Source organism: Diaphorina citri, unplaced genomic scaffold, assembly GCF_000475195.1.
Source record: "Diaphorina citri unplaced genomic scaffold, Diaci psyllid genome assembly version 1.1 scaffold2, whole genome shotgun sequence".
NCBI classification, from domain to species: domain Eukaryota; kingdom Metazoa; phylum Arthropoda; class Insecta; order Hemiptera; family Psyllidae; genus Diaphorina; species Diaphorina citri.
In genome coordinates, this window is record NW_007377441.1 from 1 (window position 1) to 24,062 (window position 24,062).

Consider the following 24,062-nt stretch of genomic DNA (forward strand, 5'->3'; position numbering starts at 1 on the left):
AAGTTTGGGAACCGCTGCACTAGCAGATTCCTCAGTCAGTTCTCTCAGGGTAGATTCCTAACCCGGGGGCCAATGCAGTGGTCTTCCACCCAACACATGGAGGTGCAGATGTCCGGAGAATTGCACCGCCTCCCATCCGTTGTTCACAACCACCCTGTAATTTCTGATTAACTTCTTGGCAGCTACCTTCTTGGCCACTATCATCAGGTGACCCAGTATCTGAAACACAAATTATTGCCTGGCCTTTTATTATCCAAAGGTAATTTTTTCATGAATTTTAATACAAGAATAATTATTTTAATCAATTTAAACCAATCAGAAATTTTTTCAAATAAATCCTTAAAGGGGTTTACCAAATTAGGAACTTTAGTTCCCACCAAAACAGGAATTGCTTTACTTTCAGGGCCCTCATTAGTCACCCCTTTTAAGTCAGCATATTTTTTGATAGGCCAATTTGCCATATCTTGCTTTAACCAACTTGGACCATGAAAATAAAGCTCATTCTCTACAAACTGAGCAGGTAACTCGCCACGAGATACACAATCTGCTGGATTGTCTGTCCCACTCACATGGAATAAACGTTCACAATCTATGGTTTGTTGTAATTTACTGACTCGGTTGGCCACAAAAACATTTCCCTGAGGCGGGGTTCCATGTACCCAACACAAAGCCACTGTAGAGTCAGTAAAGCAAACATAGTTTTCTACCTTAAATCTAGTAGAGTAACAATCATAGATAGGTTTTATCAAATTAGCCAATAATAATATTGCACAAAGTTCTAAACGAGGAATGGTTTCCATTTTTGTAGCTGGAGCTACACGTGATTTACTACAAATTAAATTGATCGACAATGGCAATGGCAGAGTCTGCACTGCGATAACTCAAAAACATACAATTTTCTAATTTTATAAAATAAACATTTAGAAAATAAAAATTACCTTTTCTCCCCGTTCTTTTTACTTTGCAGAAAAAAAGCTCGAATAATGCTAAAGTGTAGAAACTTGCTACAGGACTCCAAATATTGCGATGATGATTCTGAGTAATTTTGTTCTTTGAGCTCGAATAATGCTAAAGTGTAGAAACTTGCTACAGGACTCCAAATATTGCGATGATGATTCTGAGTAATTTCGTTCTTTGTCATCTGACAAAAACATACTACTTGTAGGTAATTTAGGTAGTTGAAACTAATTCAATACTCCAAGGGTTCGATTCCCGGTTTCAAAGTTTTTGGCTTGATCTCTGTGTGCTCAGACTGCTTAGTCTCTTCAGGACAATAATAAATAGTAACTAATAAGTACAAAGTTGTAAACAGTCTAGGCATTTAATAAACATGTAAAATGATTAAAAATTGTACGTGCATTATTTGAAGTCATTGTACCACCTATTCCTAAATTTTCAATTTCCTACACCCACACAATCTGCCTCTCATTTGTTCTTTCACAAAACAATGGAAAAATGTTTCCTTGCATTTCCTTCAGGTTATTCAGAACAAGAAAATTTCTCAGCGAGGAAATCCGTTTCAAGGCGGCACGTCATCACGAGGTTACATCGACGTCGAGGGTATCGGGTTGCATAACTAGAAGCTTGTGTGCGTGTGAAATCCATGGCTAACTCATGTATAACGTATTCCGTTAGCTTCCACGATGTCGACAGTCAGGTCTACCTTATAGTGTGTGTGCTCATCAGGTATCATGTAGATCTGAAAGGTGGACCTGATCAGGTGTACCTGTCAGGTCTACCTGATAGTGAGTGACTGACCTTTAGACAAGAAAATAGAAGAAGGTACAGAGAAAATGATATGTAGAAACAGGCTTTTGCTCCCCGGAAGTGTAGGGCTCTGTCAATTCTGTGCACTCAAATTGGAATATTTGGGGTTTGTGGATTCAATCGATTCATGATTATGTGGAATCGATGGCTAACTTCATTAGAGGTTAGGTTACTTTGGCCAGTCACTCTCTATCTGGTAGACCTGACAGGTACGGCTGATCTTTGTGTTCTTTTCCTTTGTATTCCATGTACAACATATTCCGTTAGCGTCCACGATGTCGACAGTCAGGTCTACCTTATAGTGTGTGTGCTCATCAGGTATCATGTAGATCTGAAAGGTGGACCTGATCAGGTGTACCTGTCAGGTCTACCTGATAGTGAGTGGCTGACCTTTAGACAAGAAAATAGAAGAAGGTACAGAGAAAATGATATGTAGAAACAGGCTTTTGCTTCTGGAAGTGTAGGGCTCTGTCAATTCTGTGCACTCAAATTGGAATATTTGGGGTTTGTGGATTCAATCGATTCATGATTATGTGGAATCGGATATAATATTATATCCGATTGGTCCTAATATCCGATAATATTATTATCTTGTCCGATAATATTATTATCTTGTCGTTTGCGAGTCTTTCATACCTTTAACCTTGAACCTAAGACGTGCAGTGAATTGTTGTTATAGGGTTGTAGATTATCGAATTTACAATTGGAATTGATCCCAAAGGGTAGACAAAACTCTTGAATTAGAACACGTCCTTCTTACAAATCTTTTTAAATTAACTTACAAATCTTCTTAAATTGTTATGTTTTTGTGAGAAGGTGAATGGAGATTGGTATAGAAATGGTATCTACTTCTTGTACCCATTGTTGAACGAGTGAGAATTACAAGTAGAGTCAAAAGGGTTCTCACACTGTAATCTGTAGGTAATATACTGTAATATGTACTCAAAAGCTCTCGACATTAGAGTACACCATCCACACACAGAGAGAGCTTTTATTTCGTGGCTTTGGTTTTCCATTATTTTCTCATTACAGTTTCTCCATTGCACGAATATAAAATATACACGTTACATCCAGCACATTATTATGTATTATTTTATACTTAAAAATAGAAAGAATAAAAAAAAACAATGGAAAAATGTTTCCTTGCATTTCCTTCAGGTTATTCAGAACAAGAAAATTTCTCAGCGAGGAAATCCGTTTCAAGGAAAAATAAAAACTTACATTTCTCTACTTCTCCTTCTCCTCCTTTTCTTCTCCTTCTCCTTTTTTCTCTTACTTTGAATCTTCTGGAGTGTAATATGGAATTGAAAATACACAAATATCCAGGACCGTACGGGGAAATATCACTACCATGTTGAGACAGGGCTGGATGAATCAGGTTCCAGGTTTATGATGATCTCTGGAAAAAGACGTAGTAATTCAAATTGGTACACTGAGACAGGGCTGGATGAATCAGGTTCCAGGTTTATGATGATCTCTGGAAAAAGACGTAGTAATTCTAATTAGTACAAGAGCGAGCGTATTTATCCTTGTAAGCGCTAGGTAGCAAGTTCGATTCCCACCCGGGGCGGATTTTCTCCTAACCAAATAAGGAAATTGGTACAAGAGCGAGCGTATTTATCCTTGTAAGCGCTAGGTAGCAAGTTCGATTCCCACCCGGGGCGGATTTTCTCCTAACCAAATAAGGCCCCTTTCTTCTTCTCTTTCTCCTCCCCTTTCTTCTTCTCTTTCTCCTTTCCTTTCATTCTTGTAGTAATTCTAATTGGTACAAGAGCGAGCGTATTTATCTTTGTAAGCGCTAGGTAGCAAGTTCGATTCCCACCCGGGGCGGATTTTCTCCTAACCAAATAAGGTTCATTCTCGGCTGGCTTTCTCCTATCCTCTCTTCCTTCTCTGTTCAGTTTCGGGATGAAAAGTCCTTAGCATTTACCTACAGTTCCCACTCTCAAACCTCTTTTTTTCCACCTTGAAATACTCTCCAAAAGTCACATCCGTAGAATGCGTGCACGTTTACGAATAGGTAGATCTACCTATGTATAAATACGAGTGACGAGGCATCTAAATCTATTCAAGAGGCAGTTTTGTGCTCAGGAGAGTAGTATTACTATTGTTCATTCATCCTCTCACCTACTTTTAAAAACAATCTACCTATGTATAAATACGAGTGACGATGCATCTAAATCTATTCAAGAGGCAGTTTTGTGCTCAGGAGAGTAGTATTACTATTGTTCATTCATCCTCTCACCTACTTTTAAAAACAGTTAACTACGTATCTAAGAAAAGGGAAGAAGGAGAAGAGAACGAAGAAGAAAAATACAGAAATAGAAAAACTTGGAAGAGTCTAAATCGATTTCTATTGTCTAGCGTTTATGTGTAAAACTGTTAAAACAAAGTTGCTAGTTATTTCCAGACGCTTCTCTTCCTCTATTGTGAACGCTTTGAAGACTAAATAAAACTTTGAAGACAGACTATTATTTTCTTTCACACAAGCTCCAAGTTTACCAAGGACTTTGTACTTTATTCCTTTGCCTTCATGAGACTGCTTAGTCTCTTCAGGACAATAACAAAGTTTTAAACAGTCAAGGCATTTAACTAATAAACATGTAAAATGATTAAAAATTGTACGTGCATTATTTGAAGTCATTGTACCATCTATTCCTAAATTTTCAATTTCCTACACCCACACAATCTGCCTCTCATTTGTTCTTTCACTCCCATTCTTGCATTTCATTTGCACCTTTTTCCACTCATGTCGTGCAGCCTGAAGCTTCTTTTGACTTTAATCAACATGTGCCTTCATGCACAAATAGCCCACTCAGATGCTTTGGTGTAGGGGCTAACAGCTCACTTAGAGGCTCAGGTGTAGGGGCAAACAGCCCTAATGGGTTAAGCTTTTCCGAATCTACGAAGGACTTTGTATTTTGTTCCTGGGCAATATTGACAAAGTCAATGTGGATGTTGGTTGTTACAGAAGAGCGACTTTATATCCAGTATTTCTGTCTAGTGGTTGTTTTAAACATTCAGGGATTTTTATTTTGTAGAGACACAGAAACTCTTTAGGTCATGCTAGTTAGCATGGAAAGTAGCGGGCCTGCTGTGTAAGCGCTGGGTCGTAGGTTCGATTTCCGCCCCGGGCGGGCTTTATTCTAAACAGATAAGGTTCGTTCCCGGAAAGGCTGGTTTTCTCTTATCCTGTCCTTCTCTCTTCGATTTCGAGATGATAAGAACTCGGTTGTCAAACTTCCCTCTATCAAAACTCTTTTCCAAATTCCAGTCCCCTGGAGTCAACTTGAACCTCCTTTGAATCATTTCCTGATCTTCTACATAGAAATCTAGAATACAACTACTATTCCAAATGAATTTTCTCTACCGTACTTTTCCATGTTAATATTTTCTCGTCTTCCATTTTGTCTCTTTTGTCTTGATGATTTTCACGTTCCAATATTTGATTACTTTTTTCTGTCTTCGGTTCAAGGATTTTTAGTCTGTTTCTTTTCTCTATTTATTTAATGCAACAGCAAGGCAAAGAAACACAGCCCCGAACCAAACTTTTGAGTTTGCCCTAAATTATGCCTAAAGGAAATTTTGATGAAAAGTTAAAAATTACGAGTACCTTCTTACACTTGGGCATCCAAATTTGGATCGATAATTCGACAATTTGGAACACCAACAACAACATTTGTCTGTCAACCATGGCATCGACCTCTGGCAAAACAATTTACCACCTAAACCGACGGTTTACTAAACAGCTCTCGAGTTTCAAAAAATTCCGTTTTGAAAGCGAAACGATGCGTTGAAAACACAGGCGAAATATTTCAACTGGTGTGAATATCTGGTGAATATTTTGTGAGTTTTTGGCAAACCCGCGGTGGATGTGATGATTCTACATTGGTGAACTGACTTTTCATCCGGAGAATATAATATTAGGAGAGGGAAGCAACAGCAACAACCAGAGCTAGGTACCTATACATATTGGTATTCAAGGAATTTTTTAAACAAGTGTGTGTATTATTGTTATTATTATTATTATTATTAAATTTTAATTTATAACACAAATAGATCCTCTCTTGTCTTCCCTGTTCTCTCTTCGCTTTCGGGACGATAAGACCTTATAGCAGTTACCTACAGTTCAATCCATCAAACCTCTTAAAAAATGAAAAGAAAAGAAGAATAAGGGGGGAAATGAGAGGAAAGACGGGAGGCAGAGAAGAAATAAGGTGATGATAAGTTCATTGGGAGATAAGTACATATCTTCCTTTTTTTCAGGTTCCAGGAATATTGACCTAAGAATTGAGAATTTTCTCCTTTCGAGCTTTTTTTATTGGAATACAAAACACAACGTTGTTGTGCCTTTAAGTGTCAGTGAAGATGATCGTAAGGAAGAAAGAGAGAGATAGATGGATAATGAAGGGAGAGAAAGGAAGAAAGAGACAAGATTGATTGACAGAATATTGTTTTCGTAAAAAGGTACATGAGCGTTTCACGCCGTTATCACGCTTTCCCCCGCTTTCTTTTGCGTCACTCTCTCCTTCCCTTTCTTCTTCTTCTTCTTCTCTTTCTCCTCCCCTTTCTACTTCTTCTTATCCTTCCCTTTCTTCTTCCTTTCTCTTTCTCATTCCCTTTCTTCTTTTCCTTCTCCTATCCGTTCTTCTTCTCTTTCTCCTTCCCTTTCATTATTCTCTTTCTCCTTTCCTTTCATTCTTCTCTTTATCCCTTTCTTTCTCCTTGTCTTTCTCCTTTCCTTTCTTCATCTTCTTCTTCTCTTTCTCCTTTCCTTTCTTCATCTTCTTCTCTTTCTCCTTACCTTTCTTCATCTTCTTCTCTTTCTTCTTACCTTTCTTCATCTTCTTCTTCTCTTTCTCCTTGTCTTTCTCCTTTCCTTTCTTCATCTTCTTCTTCTCTTTCTCCTTACCTTTCTTCATCTTCTTCTTCTCTTTCTCCTTCCCTTTCTTCCCATTTTCCTTTCGCTCTCACTCTCCCTCCCTCTGCTGGTGCTGTAGCAAAATATTAAATTGTGCAATTTAATGTTACTAGATTTTGGTCTAGCATCTCTTGCGGTGCGGCACCTGTTGTTGATTTATCCGCATTTGTTGATTTATCCGCATTTATCTATGTTTATCTATTTCTATACCTGAGTATAAAATGAAGAGTATTTAGATTTTAGACTCTCAAACTAGGACAAATAATCTCATTATTTTAACACAACTAGGACAGGCAATGCCATTATAATGTAGCACCGCTTTCTATTACCCTATGCAAACACAAACACCTCACTATAATGTCTCAAGATATTGAATGACACTTCATAAGTCTATCACGCCAATATCAGGCTCTCTCTCTCTCCCTCTTCCATCACTATCTATCTCTCTCTCTCTAACTCACTCCCTCTCTCTTCCATCACTCTATCAATTTCTGTCTCTTTACACCATTTTCTACCCCTTTCCATCTTCTCTTTATATCAATATCTACCTCGTTCCAACTTCTCTTTACATCAGTTCTTGCCTCTTCTCTCGAACACCCTCTTTCCTTGTTATACAAAAGTGTTTTGAACTCTTTTAACCTTCGAAGTGTCGCTCAAAACTTTGCCTCTCAACCTGCCTTCTCACCAAACCTTCCTGCTAACCCAACCTTCTTCCCAAGTGCTAACCCAACCTTCCCCTCTCTTTAACTCAACCTCCCCTCTCTTTAACGAAACCTCTCCTTTCTTTAACTCAACCTCTCCTCTCTTTTTGTCCCAACTTACCTGCTGTTCCTTTCCTCCTATACTAAAAATGAGTTTTCATAGCAAATAGCTTCCTAGTGGCCCAAAAGACCTACAAACACAACTCCGCCTGACAAAAAGTTACTTTGTCAAACCTTACATATTCTGGAGAGTTCATTGCAACGGTCAATAGGTACATGAAGGTCTACCGCGGCTGCTCTACAACCTGACACAACAACGGCTTTCTGGGCTTTCAACACAGCAACGAGTGTCCACGATAAAGTATATTTGTCAAACCTCTTAAATTAAATTGAAAACCTTAGCAGCAGATCTCCTTGCGGCAAATGAGAGAGCAATTTACGTCTCAAATTACTGGGGAAGAAAGATTTGATGAGAAAGAAGAGGACACGGAAAGTAAAGTAAGTAAGTACTACCTATAATTACTTCCTCATCAGGTGTGTTGCGTAGCATTGTCAAGAGGGCCCACGGGTCCCCTGTCACCGCTGTCGTGATCAAAGATGGAAGGACTACTTAAAAAAGGTAAGGTTAATGTGACATGGCGGGTAACTTGTCCATCGCCAAATGAAGGGTAAAACTCCCGTCAATAAAAACTTTAGCTAAAGCCCCAAAAAGTCGGGGTCGAGTGAATTGGAACACATCACATGCCTTCAGCTTCAGAGACACTCTGTTTGTCAAGGGTCTAGGTTTACCTTGCCCTTGGAATCAATTTAATTTGTCCGTCCTCCCTTTACTATTACAATAGTAATAAAAAGGTATAAGGGACGGACTATTGTATTCGCTTCGTAGATCATGCGTTTTTTCGTTCGATATGTGAAGAAATTTGGTAAAGATAAAATTTCACATTTGAACATTTCGTAGAGATTTTTACATCCACCTTGAGTCTTGAGACCACCCCGTATAACCAGATTTTCAGGTAAAAACGTACATTTTTGGATTGTTAAAGAGTTTCGAAAAAGTTCAACTTTTGACTTGAACTTTGCGTACGTACCGACCTCCATAGTCGGATAAAAATTTATGTACCGAGCTTGTGTTGTGCTCTAAGTTTCTGATTTATACCACTCATTTTTGGTGGTTTTTCTCCCCCTCTTTTTTTCTGCCACCGATTGAAAAGTTAAGTCAAGCGTAGATTTGAAAATAGGTTTGAGAATGACTACACTGTAGGTAGGATGTACCTACATACCTTGTGTACTTGGAATACCTAGCTAAGAGAATATTTCTTTTTATCTACTTTGGTCCCTATTGTTTGGTACACATTGTACTTACTAACTATTCCTTAAGCTCTGTCGCAGAAATTTATGTTGTGCATAAATTTCTGAATCAATCATTTCCGTGATACAAATTTCTTGACCCCGCCGGGAATTGAACCCGGGTCCCCCGCGTGTAAGGCGAGCGCAGTGACCATTACGCCATGGGATCCCCGGGAAATTTATCGAACAAATAAATTAAATTGTGACTACACTGTAGGTAGGTATGTAGGTACATCGTACCTTGTGTACTTGGAATACCTAGCTAAGAGAATATTTCTTTTTATCTACTTAGGTCCCTATTGTTTGGTACACATTGTACTTACTAACTATTCCTTAAGCTCTGTCGCAGAAATTTATGTAGTGCATAAATTTCTGAATCAGACATTTGCGTGATACAAATTTCTTGACCCCGCCGGGAATCGAACCCGGGTCCCCCGCGTGTAAGGCGAGCGCAGTGACCATTACGCCATGGGATCCCCGGGAAATTTATCGAACAAATAAATTAAATTACTATATCCGCCTTAGTGCTGAAACTGTTGAAATTGAAGGGAAGGAGACGAAAGGGAGCTTAAAGACGTTATAGTGACGGTTTACTAAACAGCTCTCGAGTTTCATTTCAATGCTCCTCCCTCTCCCCACACACAAACATGAAACTCTGATGACACCAACAGTCTGGTTGTGGTGCAATTTTCCACATAGTTTCATAATATGAATATTATATTGTTGTTGTGGTATTTTTCGCTGGAAAAAATTCCCACAACGTTGTTGTGCCTTTAAGTGTGAGTGAAGATGATCGTAAGGAAGAAAGAGAGAGATAGATGGATGATGGAGGGAGAGGGAGGAAGAAAGAGACAAGATTGATTGACAGAATATTGTTTTCGTAAAAAGGTACATGAGCGTTTCACGCCATTATCACGCTTCCCCCCCGCTTTCTTTTGCGTCACTCACTCCTTCTCTTTCTCCTCCCCTTTCTTTTTCTTCTTCTCTTTCTCCTCCCCTTTCTTCTTCTTTCTCTTCCCCTTTCTTCTTCTCTTTCTCCTTTCCTTTCATTCTTCTCTTTCTCCTTCCCTTTCATTCTTCTCTTTCTCCTTTCCTTTCATTCTTCCCTTTCTCCTCCCCTTTCTTTTTCTTCTTCTCTTTCTCCTCCCGTTTCTTCTTCTCTTTCTCCTCCCCTTTCTTCTTCTCTTTCTCCTTTCCTTTCATTCTTCTCTTTCTCCTTCCCTTTCATTTTCTTCTTGAAATAAGGACTTCATGAAGACTAAGATTGAGGAAGAGGAAGAGAGGGAGATAGAGAAATGACTCGTGTGAAATTGTAGAACTGAATCTAAGGGCGCAATGAAGAGAAAGAAGAAGAGAGAGAAAAACAGAAACAGAAGACAGAAGAGGAGTAGAAAGAGGAATGGAGCAGTTGCAAATGGGTAAAAATTATAAATAAATGGTCGATTCCTATGTAAAAAGTTGTGAAAAATCCTAATCTGAGGTCAAATTTCCGAAAAAATTACAACTGTACCTAAAAGGTAGAAAATTCAATTTTTATTTTCCCCTCTAATGAAAAAGTTCAAAGATGTGTGACGTCAGACTTCAGGCAGTTGTCTTTTTCGTCCGCTAGGTAGCGCCACTTTTTCTTCTTCTTTTGTAATCTAAATATTCTAATACGGTATAGTCTATAACTCTATATCTTCATAACTGCTATTACCTACAGCTAGAAAACAAACACTCCTCCATATAAAAACGACTTTTACAAGAAACAAACAGTAAAAATTTAGGTTAAACAAATGAGACTCAATTCAGCCCCATTTGTCAATATCTTTATCACTCCGAACTCCCGAAATGACAAAATGACATCTGTTCCCATTGACCCTGTCTGACAGTACATGACCCCACTCTTATACATAAAAGTATCCCCATTTGACATAGCCCCCCGACCCCATTAACCCCACCCCAAAGTGGTACATTATTTGACTGCAATGCTGCACAGAAAAACGTCTCACAATCATTGTTTTTAAACTGTACAAATATGTTTTCATTTATTTATCGAACTTCTCAACTTGTAGGTACCTATAGTACTCATGACCGACTCCACAGTGTGAGTTTAAACTCCATTTAAGTTTTACTTTTGGATTACATAATCTGATTTTCTGTATTTTTTCGAAATCCACCAATCAGATTGTTTAATCTAAGAGTTTAACTTAAACCGAGTGGACTCGGCCTCACTTTGTGGACCCCGGCCATTAGCAAGATTTAACTTATGGTCGACTCCACAAAGTGAGTTTAAACTCCATTCAAGTTTTACTTTTGGATTACATAATCTGATTTTCTGTATTTTTTCGAAATCAACCAATCAGATTGTTTAATCTAAGAGTTTAACTTAAACCGAGTGGACTCGGCCTCACTTTGTGGACCCCGGCCATTAGCAAGATTTAAATCGGGACGACTCGTAATCTTTATTATTTTATCTTTCACCAAAAGTTTGACAGAGGGAACTGTAAAACTGCTATGGTCTTTTCGTCCCGAAATCGTAGAGAGAAGGAAGACAGGATAGGAGAAAGTCAGCCGTTCCGAGAAAGAACATTATATCCGTTCAGGAGAAAATCCGCCCCCGGGCGGGAACCGAAGCTAAGGTCTTGTCGTCCCGAAATCGTAGAGAAAAGGAAGACAGGATAGGAGAAAGTCAGCCGTTCCGAGAAAGAACATTATATCCGTTCAGGAGAAAATCCGCCCCCGGGCGGGAACCGAACCCGCGGCCTAGCGCTTACAAGGCAGACGCGCTACCAACCAAGCTAACTAGGCTGGCCAACGATTATTATGAATCAACAATTTTTATTGAACGATCACGGTTATTGTCGTCCTGACCAAAACTTATCTTAATCTTAAAGTCTACCAACTATTAAAAAACAATTCGTCAAAATAAAAGTATCACAAAGTATTTTGTTTGTAAGTTATACCGCTCTACCGCCACTTCTACCATCCGTTAGGAATAATTTCTCTAGCACAGTGATTCCCAAACTGGGGTCCGCGCCCCCTAGAGGGTGCCATGAAGGACTTCGCGACCCTCGGAAAGAACAGTTAAAATATAGTAAAGGGGCCGCGGAGCCTTCACAATTGAAAAAAAGGGGCCGCGTAGGGAAAAAGAAGTTTGGGAACCGCTGCACTAGCAGATTCCTCAGTCAGTTCTCTCAGGGTAGATTCCTAACCCGGGGGCCAATGCAGTGGTCTTCCAGGCCATGAAGAACTTCGCGACCCTCGGAAAGAACAGTTAAAATATAGTAAAGGGGCCGCGGAGCCTTCAGAATTGAAAAAAAGGGGCCGCGTAGGGGGGGAAAAAGTTTGGGAACCGCTGCACTAGCAGATTCCTCAGTCAGTTCTCTCAGGGTAGATTCCTAACCCGGGGGCCAATGCAGTGGTCTTCCACCCAACACATGGAGGTGCAGATGTCCGGAGAATTGGACGGCCTCCCATCCATTGTTGACTACCACCCTGTAATTTCTGATTAACTTCTTGGCAGCTACCTTCTTGGCCACTATCATCAGGTGACCCAGTATCTGAAACGTGACAAATCACGAGGAAAATTTATTGATTAAAAACATTTGAGACTACAGACCTCTCACATACTAGACTCGATCATAGAGAGAACTCCCGAAACAGGTTTTATTGTCCCGATTTCAGCCTGAATAGAGAAGGAAGACAGAATAGGATAAGCCGTTCCAATACCGAATCTTATCTGTTAAGCCTGTCGCACATTAGAAGCGCGCACTACTTTGTCGCGCGGTTTCACGCGATGCTGCTTGAAAATCCAAACCTATGAAAATGATACAGGCCTTTCACACACTACGAGACCTAAGTCGCTCGTCGCTCGACTCCAGAGTCTATATCATTTTCATAGGTTCCAGGCTGGTCTCACTGCACGCGTAGACGCTAGACTTCAAATAGCGCGTCTACGCGTCGAATTTGAGACGGGCCTGAGTTTTCAGGCAGTATTGCGCTCATCCGCGCTACTACGCTTCCAATGTGCGGCAGACCGAAAGTTCGCACTGTCTGGGAATCAAACCCAAGACCTAGCGCTTACGAGATAAACGTGAAACCCTCCAAGCTTGGATAGTTAAAAGAAAACTAACCTTTGCGTCCTCATCTGCAGCTAGGGATAGACTGACGATTTTCTTCTTGGGTAACACGAGGAAATGTTCTGGGGCTTGTGGATTAATGTCATCGAATGCAACACACTGAAATACAAGGGGTAGGTCAACTTAGGATTAGGAATATTCAAAGCTCGGCACACAAGTTAAGGGGAAAAAAAAAAAATAATAAAAATAAGTCTTTCTTTGTGTTATTATTTCACAACTTTGGTGCTCACTGCAGCATTGTAGGATTTTTCCAAATACATATATCGCAATAATCCAGCTCCCAATTACCTACCATGCTGGCACCGCACCGGTCGCTATGCGCATTTATATTACATAGCTACTCATTTTCCTCACGAGGCTGAGTGGGCCCGGTAACGGCCAGTCACGGAATCAAACATTTGCATGATACAAATTTCTTGATCCCGCCGGGAATCGAACCCGGGTCTCCCGCGTGCAAGGCGAGCGCAGTGACCGTACGCCATAGGAGCTGACCTTCGGGAAACTTTCAGAAAAGGAACCGATTCCGATGGCGCGCAATCTTGCATTTCCTATGGTTAGTACAGGCGCGCCTACTTCAGTTTCCAAAAGGAACCGATTCCGTTTTCGAAAGTTTCCCTAAAGGAAAACACTCCTTTTGATTTTCCAACCTGATCTTTCGACAGAACGTTGAGGGTACACGGTCTTTATTGCTATTATTTCCGTTCCGAAATCGACCACTACACCACCTGCCTCGGTGGTGTAGTGGTCAAGGCGCTCGCCTGGTAAACAGGAGGGCGTGGGTTCAATCCCAGCCGAGGTATGGAATACCTACCTCGGTGGTGTAGTGGTCAAGGCGCTCGCCTGGTAAACAGGAGGGCGTGGGTTCAATCCCAGCCGAGGTATGGAATACCTACCTCGGTGGTGTAGTGGTCAAGGCGCTACCTACCTCGGTGGTGTAGTGGTCAAGGCGCTACCTACCTCGGTGGTGTAGTGGTCAAGGCGCTACCTACCTCGGTGGTGTAGTGGTCAAGGCGCTACCTACCTCGGTGGTGTAGTGGTCAAGGCGCTACCTACCTCGGTGGTGTAGTGGTCAAGGCGCTACCTACCTCGGTGGTGTAGTGGTCAAGGCGCTACCTACCTCGGTGGTGTAGTGGTCAAGGCGCTACCTACCTCGGTGGTGTAGTGGTCAAGGCGCTACCTACCTCGGTGGTGTAGTGGTCAAGGCGCTACCTACCTCGGTGGTGTAGTGGTCAAGGCGCTCGCCTGGTAAACAGGAGGGCGTGGGTTCAATCCCAGCCGAGGTATGGAATACCTACCTCGGTGGTGTAGTGGTCAAGGCGCTACCTACCTCGGTGGTGTAGTGGTCAAGGCGCTACCTACCTCGGTGGTGTAGTGGTCAAGGCGCTACCTACCTCGGTGGTGTAGTGGTCAAGGCGCTACCTACCTCGGTGGTGTAGTGGTCAAGGCGCTACCTACCTCGGTGGTGTAGTGGTCAAGGCGCTACCTACCTCGGTGGTGTAGTGGTCAAGGCGCTACCTACCTCGGTGGTGTAGTGGTCAAGGCGCTACCTACCTCGGTGGTGTAGTGGTCAAGGCGCTACCTACCTCGGTGGTGTAGTGGTCAAGGCGCTACCTACCTCGGTGGTGTAGTGGTCAAGGCGCTCGCCTGGTAAACAGGAGGGCGTGGGTTCAATCCCAGCCGAGGTATGGAATACCTACCTCGGTGGTGTAGTGGTCAAGGCGCTACCTACCTCGGTGGTGTAGTGGTCAAGGCGCTACCTACCTCGGTGGTGTAGTGGTCAAGGCGCTACCTACCTCGGTGGTGTAGTGGTCAAGGCGCTACCTACCTCGGTGGTGTAGTGGTCAAGGCGCTACCTACCTCGGTGGTGTAGTGGTCAAGGCGCTACCTACCTCGGTGGTGTAGTGGTCAAGGCGCTACCTACCTCGGTGGTGTAGTGGTCAAGGCGCTACCTACCTCGGTGGTGTAGTGGTCAAGGCGCTACCTACCTCGGTGGTGTAGTGGTCAAGGCGCTACCTACCTCGGTGGTGTAGTGGTCAAGGCGCTCGCCTGGTAAACAGGAGGGCGTGGGTTCAATCCCAGCCGAGGTATGGAATACCTACCTCGGTGGTGTAGTGGTCAAGGCGCTACCTACCTCGGTGGTGTAGTGGTCAAGGCGCTACCTACCTCGGTGGTGTAGTGGTCAAGGCGCTACCTACCTCGGTGGTGTAGTGGTCAAGGCGCTACCTACCTCGGTGGTGTAGTGGTCAAGGCGCTACCTACCTCGGTGGTGTAGTGGTCAAGGCGCTACCTACCTCGGTGGTGTAGTGGTCAAGGCGCTACCTACCTCGGTGGTGTAGTGGTCAAGGCGCTACCTACCTCGGTGGTGTAGTGGTCAAGGCGCTACCTACCTCGGTGGTGTAGTGGTCAAGGCGCTACCTACCTCGGTGGTGTAGTGGTCAAGGCGCTCGCCTGGTAAACAGGAGGGCGTGGGTTCAATCCCAGCCGAGGTATGGAATACCTACCTCGGTGGTGTAGTGGTCAAGGCGCTACCTACCTCGGTGGTGTAGTGGTCAAGGCGCTACCTACCTCGGTGGTGTAGTGGTCAAGGCGCTACCTACCTCGGTGGTGTAGTGGTCAAGGCGCTACCTACCTCGGTGGTGTAGTGGTCAAGGCGCTACCTACCTCGGTGGTGTAGTGGTCAAGGCGCTACCTACCTCGGTGGTGTAGTGGTCAAGGCGCTACCTACCTCGGTGGTGTAGTGGTCAAGGCGCTACCTACCTCGGTGGTGTAGTGGTCAAGGCGCTACCTACCTCGGTGGTGTAGTGGTCAAGGCGCTACCTACCTCGGTGGTGTAGTGGTCAAGGCGCTCGCCTGGTAAACAGGAGGGCGTGGGTTCAATCCCAGCCGAGGTATGGAATACCTACCTCGGTGGTGTAGTGGTCAAGGCGCTACCTACCTCGGTGGTGTAGTGGTCAAGGCGCTACCTACCTCGGTGGTGAAAAAAAAGCTAACCTCGGGATCGAATTAGCGACTTAGCGCTTACAGACGCGCTCCCCTAACTAGGCAATGGTTATATCTAATGAGGTAGGTACCTACTCACCAAGTCATCTTCATGGAGAAAATCACAGGGCACCTCTTTACGAACGATCTTATCGAACAGTCCGTTGTTCCGGTGCTTCAATTTCTGCGTGACCGACTGTTTCTGTTCTCCACCGCTAGACTGCGCCACATACCAAGTCAGCTGAAGAAAAAAGCTAACCCCGGGATCGAATTAGCGACTTAGCGCTTACAGACGCGCTACCCTGACTAGGCAATAGTTATATCTAATGAAGTTGGTACCTACTCACCAAGTCATCTTCATGGAGAAAATCACAGGGCACCTCTTTACGGACGATCTTGTCGAACAGTCCGTTGTTCCGGTGCTTCAATTTCTGCGTGAACGACTGTTTCTGTTCTCCACCGCTAGACTGCGCCACATACCAAGTCAGCTGAATCACTAGCGCTACCAGGGCGGAATTACCAGCGGGGAATGTCCTCAGTAACATTTTAGTAGAAAGGGGATTTGTGGGAATGGGATTTAACGTCCTGTCGTCTAAGAATGAATAAAAAAAAACTATTTAGGCACTTTCCTATAGGTGAATATTAAAAAAAATAAATCACGGATGATGAAAAAAAAAAAAAAAAAAAAAAAAAAAAAAAAACTTATAAAGTATAAGAGGAGATACTTGCTTTAGGAGTGTTCTAAATGTGGGCCATCAGCTTAAAGGTACTGCTGTCTGAAGCCTGATATTGGAGCCTAATTTTAAGCTTCACGTAAAAAGATCGTAATGGGGGGTAATACTTAAAAACCTAATCTTGATTAATTTAATTAATTAATAATATTTTTAAAAAATGGTACCTAATGGTATTGAAACAGTAGGTATTAAGTTAGATAATAATAATATTTTTAAAATAGGTATAGGTAAATATAGTTAGGTATTAACTTTTTAAAAAGTGTAGCGTCTTAAACTTTTTATAAATTTAGAGAGTAGTGTTGTTCTCTTCGTTTCCGTACTGTGATCAAAATTGCACTGACTATAAACTACAATAAACATTTCAACAATAAGCGAAATTCTAACAAAAGGGAGATGTATACATATTACATAGGTATGTAGGCAATGTTTAATATGTGTCTACGTAATTGAAAACCATGAAGTTAAGAGTAAGAGGAAGGACACCACGTAGGTACTCTCTTTCTCTTTTTGGAGAGGTTATTGAAACAGTAGGTATTAAGTTAATAATAATATTTTTTAAAATAGGTATAGGTAAATATAGTTAGGTATTAACTTTTTAAAAAAGTGTAGCGTCTTAAACTTTTTATAAATTTAGAGAGTAGTGCTGTTCTCTTCGTTTCCGTAGTGTGATCAAAATTGCACTGACTATAAACTACAATAAACATTTCAACAATAAGCGAAATTCTAACAAAAGGTATGTAGGCAATGTTCAATATGTGTCTACGTAATTGAAAACCATGAAGTTAAGAGTAAGAGGAAGGACACCACGTAGGTACTCTCTTTCTCTTTTTGGAGAGGTTACTGAGTACTCACTATAAACATTTCAACAATAAGCGAAATTCTAACAAAAGGTAGATGTATACATAGGTATGTAGGCAATGTTTAATGTGTGTCTACGTAATTGAAAACCATGAAGTTAAGAGTAAGAGGAAGGACACCACGTAGGTACTCTCTTTCTCTTTTTGGAGAGGTTTGACAGAGGGAACTGTAACTGCTATGGTCTTATCATCACGAAAACGAAGAGAGAAGGAAGACAGGATAGAAGAAAGCCAGTCGTTCCGAGAACGAACCTTATCTTTTGGGATAAAATACGCCGTTGAGGGATTCGAACCCGGAACCCGCGGCCTAGCGCTTACAAGGCAGACGTGCTACCAACCAAGTTACCTAGGCTGGCTGAATCACTGAAGAAGATGTTTTGTGCGTGGAGGTCTCATCATCACGAAAACGAAGAGAGAAGGAAGACAGGATAGGAGGAAGTCAGTCGTTCCGAGAAAGAACCTTATCTTTTGGGATAAAATACCCCGTGGAGGGATTCGAACCCGGAACCCGCGGCCTAGCGCTTACAAGGCAGACGTGCTACCAACCAAGTTATCTAGGCTGGCTGAATCACTGAAGAAGTATCTTTGTGCGTGGTTGGCTGGTTGGTATCTGTATGGGACATACCGTCCTGCTAGTAGTAACCATTAAAGCACTATTATTATTATTATTATTATTATTATTTTCATAGACATTAAAGGCCGGAGTAGTCAGCCTTGGAGGGTAGCGCGCTACTTTCCCGTCCGGGGCGAACTTTATTCTAAACAGATAAGGTTCGTTCTCAGAACGGCCGACTTTCTCCAATCCTAACTTTCTCTTCTACTTCGGGACGCCTTGTGAGTGCTAGGTCGCGGGTTTGATTTACGCCCGGGGCGAACTTTATCCTAAACAGATAAGGTTCGTTTTCGGAACGGCCGGCTTTCTCTCTCTTTTTTTTTTTTTTTTTTTTTTAAAAGATGAGGGTTTCACCGCCGTTTTTATTTCGTAGCAATGAAACAACTGCTACATTGGACGCTTGGGGTCTGTGTCGTAGCATGCCCATCCCGTAGTATGCCTCTCATCAGATGGGCGAGAAGAGACACAATACTTCCCATTTAGGTGCTGGGTCAACACGGGAACACCAGAAAGTAACCCGTTGAAATATTTGCAATCGAAAAACGAGTACAAATTTTTGTCGATGGTGGGATTCGAACCCGGGACATCATTATCATCGATCTTTTCTTTGACTTGTGGTCGCTACTCGATTGAAGTAGTGAGCTACTTAATTGTCCTCACGAGGCTGAGTGCACCCCGAACGCACTTAGCGGAAAAAACTTCGACCCCGCCGGGAATCGTCCCGGGACCTCCGGCGTGCAATCTGAGTGTGATACCCACTCGGCCATGGAGGTTGCTTGACATTTTAATAATCTCGTGCGTTTCCTTTCCTTGCCACCAGGGCACTCACATTGTGCTGGCCGAGCTTCGTGACACCGGGAGTCTGGAGTTTGTAGACACCGGGGATTTCAGCGTTATGAACGCCGCTGAACATCATCAGGCGACCGATGTAGAGTGGGACCCTACCGGCCGATACGTTATGAGCGGCGTGTCCCTCTGGAAAACCAAGGTAAGATGACCTGTCCGCTATTTGGGACTGCTACCCTTTGCCAAAGTTGGCTGACGTCAAGTTCTCTATCCTTCTTCTCGCGTTCTTCTCTTCCCTCTCTTTTCACACTTGAGGCTGTGGTTATGTACCGGGTTAGGCTTCCTAAAACTGTGAAAAGAGAGAAAATAAAAATAAACGAGAAAAAAAGTTAAGCCTAGCCTGACTCGGTACATTAGCACGACTTTAATTTTAAACGTGGGTTGGTAAATAATACTTCATTAAAAACACATTTCAACGGGTGACAGACTACGGGATTTTGTGGGTATCACAGCATTACTAAGTGCCTCTGCCTCCTTTACTATTATTGTATTACTTCTCATCTACTCGTATCATCATTCTACATTGTTTGTTCTTCAAATTAATGTCGATTCCTTTTCTCTCCCCCCTCTAGGCGGACACGGGCTACTGGCAGTGGTCGTTCCAGGGCAAGATCATCAAGCGGTTCAACTCGCCCACGTTCTGTCAGTTGCGATGGCGCCCCCGGCCCGCCTCCCTCCTGTCTAAGGAACAGGTGGACAAGATTAAGAAGTCCCTCAAGAAATACACGCCCGCCTTCGAGGCCAAAGATCGGCAGCGAATGAACAAAGCTTCCAAGGTAAGAGAGATGGATGAGGGAAGGGCGTGTAAGTTTTCAAATGGTGAAGCTCTGAACCTATGTATAAATACACAGTATGCCGATCTGCTGGTGGTCTTAAGCTGTGTCTATACATAGTCGACCGGCCGTCGATCGACGAGGTGAATCTATGTTGTCGAGGCAGTGTCCGGTTCAGTCGACATCGATCGATGGCCGTCAATTATGTGTGGACGCAGATTTAGACTCCAGGTTGAATAATCTTATATTATAAAATCAAGATCCATTCACTCATTCACGTTAATTATTCACACACTGATCGCTCTATCTCCTGAACCACAACACCTAGAAAGCTGAAATTTGGTAGGAATATTCCTTTAATCGTCTAGGTGTGCAATATAAGAAAGGATTTTGCGAAAATCTAAACCGATCCTGAGATATGATCAATTTTCGATCGCTAAAATCTCTATAAGAAATACACAGAGTGCAGAGACTGCGGGAGAGTAGTAAAATCTCCATGAGAAATACAACACTTTGAGTTTCGTTTATGTTTTTAGTTTGATAACTATGCAGCTAATAGGGAGCGCGCAGCGCGACCGTATTTTTTATTATTTTCTACAAGTTCGGCCATGCCTTTTCTACAAAATTGGCCATCATGTAGAACACGGTTTAAGTTTGAGCTTATGGGGGGCCGTAGGGGCACTTTTTTAGTGAGTTGTAAAGTCCACTATACAATTAGTAGTTCACCAACCTCAGTGGTGCAGTGGTTAACACGTTGGACTTTGGATCTGGAGGTTGGTGGTTCGAGTCCGAGTCAAGTCATAAAATTTACCTAGGTGTAAAAATTGGGGAACGATATTTGTGACAAGTGTTTGAGTATGCTTAAATGCAATTAAAAAATCCTTAGTAGTTCACTTATTGTGCCTTGATTCATCACATAGTACTCACTTAGTACGCACAAGGGGGGTTTGATTCACTATATTATTACTCATTACGTTATCAATATTCTAAATGATGCATAATACAACAAATTAATATTGGTATTCCAGTACACCTACAATACTCGTCTGGTAATCAGAAGGTCACGGGTTCGAATCTTAGTCAAAGCATGGAATTTTATTATTTGACAGCCGATGTCGTAAGAACCACGTGAAGAGTTTGAACCGAGATTCTAGAATAATGATTTAAAAAAAAAAAAAAAAAAAAAAAAAACAAAAAAAACTAACAAATAAACCACGCTTTTAACTAGATAAGTGTAAAGAAATCACAATTTGTAATTATATTTTATCAAAATTAACTTCACAACTTTTTCCATTCTTAATTTCTAGGGACAGAAATCAGTAACGAATTAACAAATGTATGGCACAGAACATATATAAAATAATATTAATAAAAAAAAAAAAAAAATCGTAGCTTTTTTTTACTTACTAGTTCATTTTAAAAAAGAGGTTTGATAGAGAGAACTGTAGGTCCGAAAGCGAAGAGAGAAGGAAGACAGGATATTAATAAAAAAAGCCTTTTAAGCGGTGGGTCGCAGGCTCGATTCCCGCCAAGGGGAACTTTGTCCTAAACGGATAAGGTTCGCTTTCAGAACGGCTGTCTTTCTCTTTCTCGGACGATAAGACCTTCGCTGTTAAGAGTTAGTTCCCTCTATCAATCCTCTTTTTTAAAAAAATAATAATAATAAATAAAAAAAAACATACTAATAATTAACCATGCTTTTTTCCATGCTAAATAATAGATCAAAGATATTTGGTACCCAGGGAGTTTCTCCCATTGGAAGGCATCAAATCCTAACCAAATCACACTCAAACCAACGTAATCTTAACCAAATTTTGCAGCATTGCAATAATACAACAAGAAGAAATAATAAATGGAGCAAAATTGCTCTGTTTGCTGCACTCATACAAGTGTTTCCGTATAAGCTTAAAAGGTGTTATTTGTTGTCAATATTTATTTAATGCCGATAAAGAAGAATAATGGTAGCATTCATAATCATAAGGATGAGTTACTCTCACAATAAAAACGAGTGTAAAATCCTAATTCCATAAAAATGGCAAGATTGCATCGATTGAAAAAACTCCAATACAACTACAGAAACAGACAAAAATCATGCAAAATAATAATAATCGACCAACAACACAAACTACTATAAAGGCCCGTTCCCACTTGTAAGTTTCATCCGATTTTTCCCCCGAATGTCCTGTAGGCAATGTAATTTAAATGAAAGTGTTCCCACAACGGACGACACGATTTTTTTTTCCGAACGACAAGTGGGAACGGGCCTTAAAGGGCAAGAGACAAAAGACACAACATTCAAACACAAGGACACAGAAAGTACGTTACCACAAATTACCAAATCTTTTACACCCTCGCCTTCCCTTGTTTCCTCTCACGGCTTTCCTGTGCTTTCTACGTTTACCTTTCGCTTGACCATGCCTTAATAGGGTAGGGGTTTACAACGGAGCCCCGACCCTAGCCTATCCTAGCCAAGACCCCACAGAAAATAAACAAACTATGCTAATGAATATAGGCGTCCATAATGGAGCACCGACCCCAGAGAAAAGAAAACCTTTTCCATTCTTAATTTCTATGGACAGAAATCAGTAACAATTTATGGCACAGCTAAAAAAATAATCGTATACCTACTTAACAAGATTTTGTACAATGAGATTCATTAGCTTTATACACTAAGGCCCGTGTCTACGGGTTCATGTTAATATGTTGAACAGTCTCAGACTAAGTCTGAACAGACTAAGTCTGAACAGTCTCAGAGCTTTCTCAGACAGCTCTGAGACTGTTCAGACTTACACCCATATTTATGAACAAAATGCTGGCTCTTAAGTTCGTGCTAAGCATAGTCTCAAGGTATTTGATTGGTCAATTTTGACTTGAGACTGATCTAAGAACGATCATTCTTGTTCATAAATACGAGTGTTAGTCTTAGAGCATACTCAGATGTTAAAAACAATAATGAACCTATAGACTCGGGAGTAAATTTCCTAGCCTAAACACACGTCATACTGAAAAAAATATTGCCAAAGAAATCACAAAAGTAAGGTAAGATTTATAGCATGTTGGGAGATTATGTTCGAATACTCTCTACATACATGGTTTAGGGCTAATGAGCCAATTTTTTATCTTCTTTTTATTTTTTTAAAGGAAAGGTTCTTCATTCGTACTCTAAATCACTGATCAGCCTTCATTATAGTCAAATTACTACTACTACTAATTATTATCAACATAACAACATTTGCAAAAGGTGGATTTAGCCGTGAAGTAAACTCGTATCACACTCGCATTGTCTAAATCCACCTGAACAATTTCTTAAAAACAAAATAACATTTTGAAAAAGTAACTAAATAAAGAATGAAAATATTGGTAATGGATTTTCAATCTTTTCTTAACGAACTAAATCAACGTGATGTCTTAATCAATATTATCAATACTGTACAAAATACAAAAGTACACCAAATTATTGTTTTGAGCAAATTAACACATGGAGGTAGTAGGTAATACTGTAGAACCTGGATATAACGAAGAAAAAGGCCTAGGAAACTCGTTATAACGAACAAATCAGCTTTTTTTTTACTTACTAGTTCATTTTAAAAAAGAGGTTTGATAGAGAGAACTGTAGGTCCGAAAGCGAAGAGAGAAGGAAGACAGGATAGCAGAAAGCCAGCCGTTATCTGTTAGGGTAAAATCGGCTTCCTTGGAATTTCGTTATAATGAGGTTCTACGGTAGACCAAAAAATGGAGGTAATCGGTAATAACTAATAGCTTAATAAGTACAAAAAATTACAACATTGAGGTTGATTAAAGACGGACTATTATTATCAAGGACGGAATAATTCTATTGGTCCGGCGCAGGCCCCATACCCAGGATTGTGGATGCTCCAAATTTTCGGAGTCTGGCCTACGGTAAAGGAGAAATATGAAGTTTCCCCCTCTAAATTCGGCCCTGGTCCGAAGTTTCAAACGGAAAATCGGAGGAATGGGCTAACGCCCAAAAATCAGCACCAAATACGGAACGGATAGCTATCGTATTGTAAGAGATTCTACGTGTCACATTGGTGTAGTCGTATGCTAATTAGGAGGGCGTGGGTTCAATCCTAGTCGGGGTATAAAATTTTATCCTGATTTACTTGAGAATTTGACCACCCAATAGTAGAGCTCTAAAAGTCCGTTCAGACTTGTCTTTTGGTGGGAAAAATCGTGTCGTGTGTAAGTGGGAACTCTCTCATTTAAATTGCATTGCCTACAGGACATTTTGTGTCGTTTGGATAAACAATCGTGTAGTGTGAACAATCTCATTTAAATTATATTGTCCACTACTATTATTGTGGTCAAATTCTCAAAATATATTGAGGATAAAATTCCATACCTCGGCTGGGATTGAACCCACGCCCTCCTGTTTAAGCAGG

The 24,062-nt window shown here is 41.5% G+C and overlaps 2 protein-coding genes and 2 non-coding genes across 7 annotated transcripts; 1 reads left to right on the forward strand and 3 right to left on the reverse strand.

Moving 5' to 3' along the window:
- Nucleotides 1-6: 6 nt before the first annotated feature.
- Nucleotides 7-16,428, reverse strand: LOC103508380 (uncharacterized HIT-like protein slr1234). 4 transcript variants are annotated; one of them, XM_026823844.1, is made up of 5 exons: nt 16,317-16,426; nt 15,937-16,069; nt 12,852-12,956; nt 12,140-12,278; nt 11,455-11,948 (listed from the first exon to the last, which is right to left on the reverse strand). In XM_026823844.1, exons 1-5 carry the CDS (start codon nt 16,379-16,381, stop codon nt 11,926-11,928), a joined length of 465 nt encoding a protein of 154 aa, XP_026679645.1. In that variant the 5' UTR covers nt 16,382-16,426; the 3' UTR covers nt 11,455-11,925. The 4 variants fall into 4 exon arrangements, with proteins under 4 accessions (XP_017300498.1, XP_026679645.1, XP_017300441.1 ...); XM_017444952.2 differs by having other exon boundaries at nt 11,455-11,930; nt 12,122-12,278; nt 16,317-16,425; XM_017445009.1 differs by lacking the exons at nt 11,455-11,948; nt 12,140-12,278 and adding an exon at nt 7-219 and having other exon boundaries at nt 16,317-16,428.
- Nucleotides 8,834-8,905, reverse strand: Trnav-uac. The gene has a single exon. It is a non-coding gene; the product is annotated as a tRNA-Val (tRNA).
- Nucleotides 9,141-9,212, reverse strand: Trnav-uac. Its single transcript has one exon. It is a non-coding gene; the product is annotated as a tRNA-Val (tRNA).
- Nucleotides 16,429-18,834: 2,406 nt separating the features above from the next.
- Nucleotides 18,835-20,990, forward strand: LOC103509583 (eukaryotic translation initiation factor 3 subunit B-like). The gene is made up of 3 exons (XM_026822883.1): nt 18,835-19,028; nt 19,459-19,686; nt 20,967-20,990. Exons 1-3 carry the CDS (start codon nt 18,936-18,938, stop codon nt 20,988-20,990), a joined length of 345 nt encoding a protein of 114 aa, XP_026678684.1. The 5' UTR covers nt 18,835-18,935.
- Nucleotides 20,991-24,062: the final 3,072 nt, after the last annotated feature.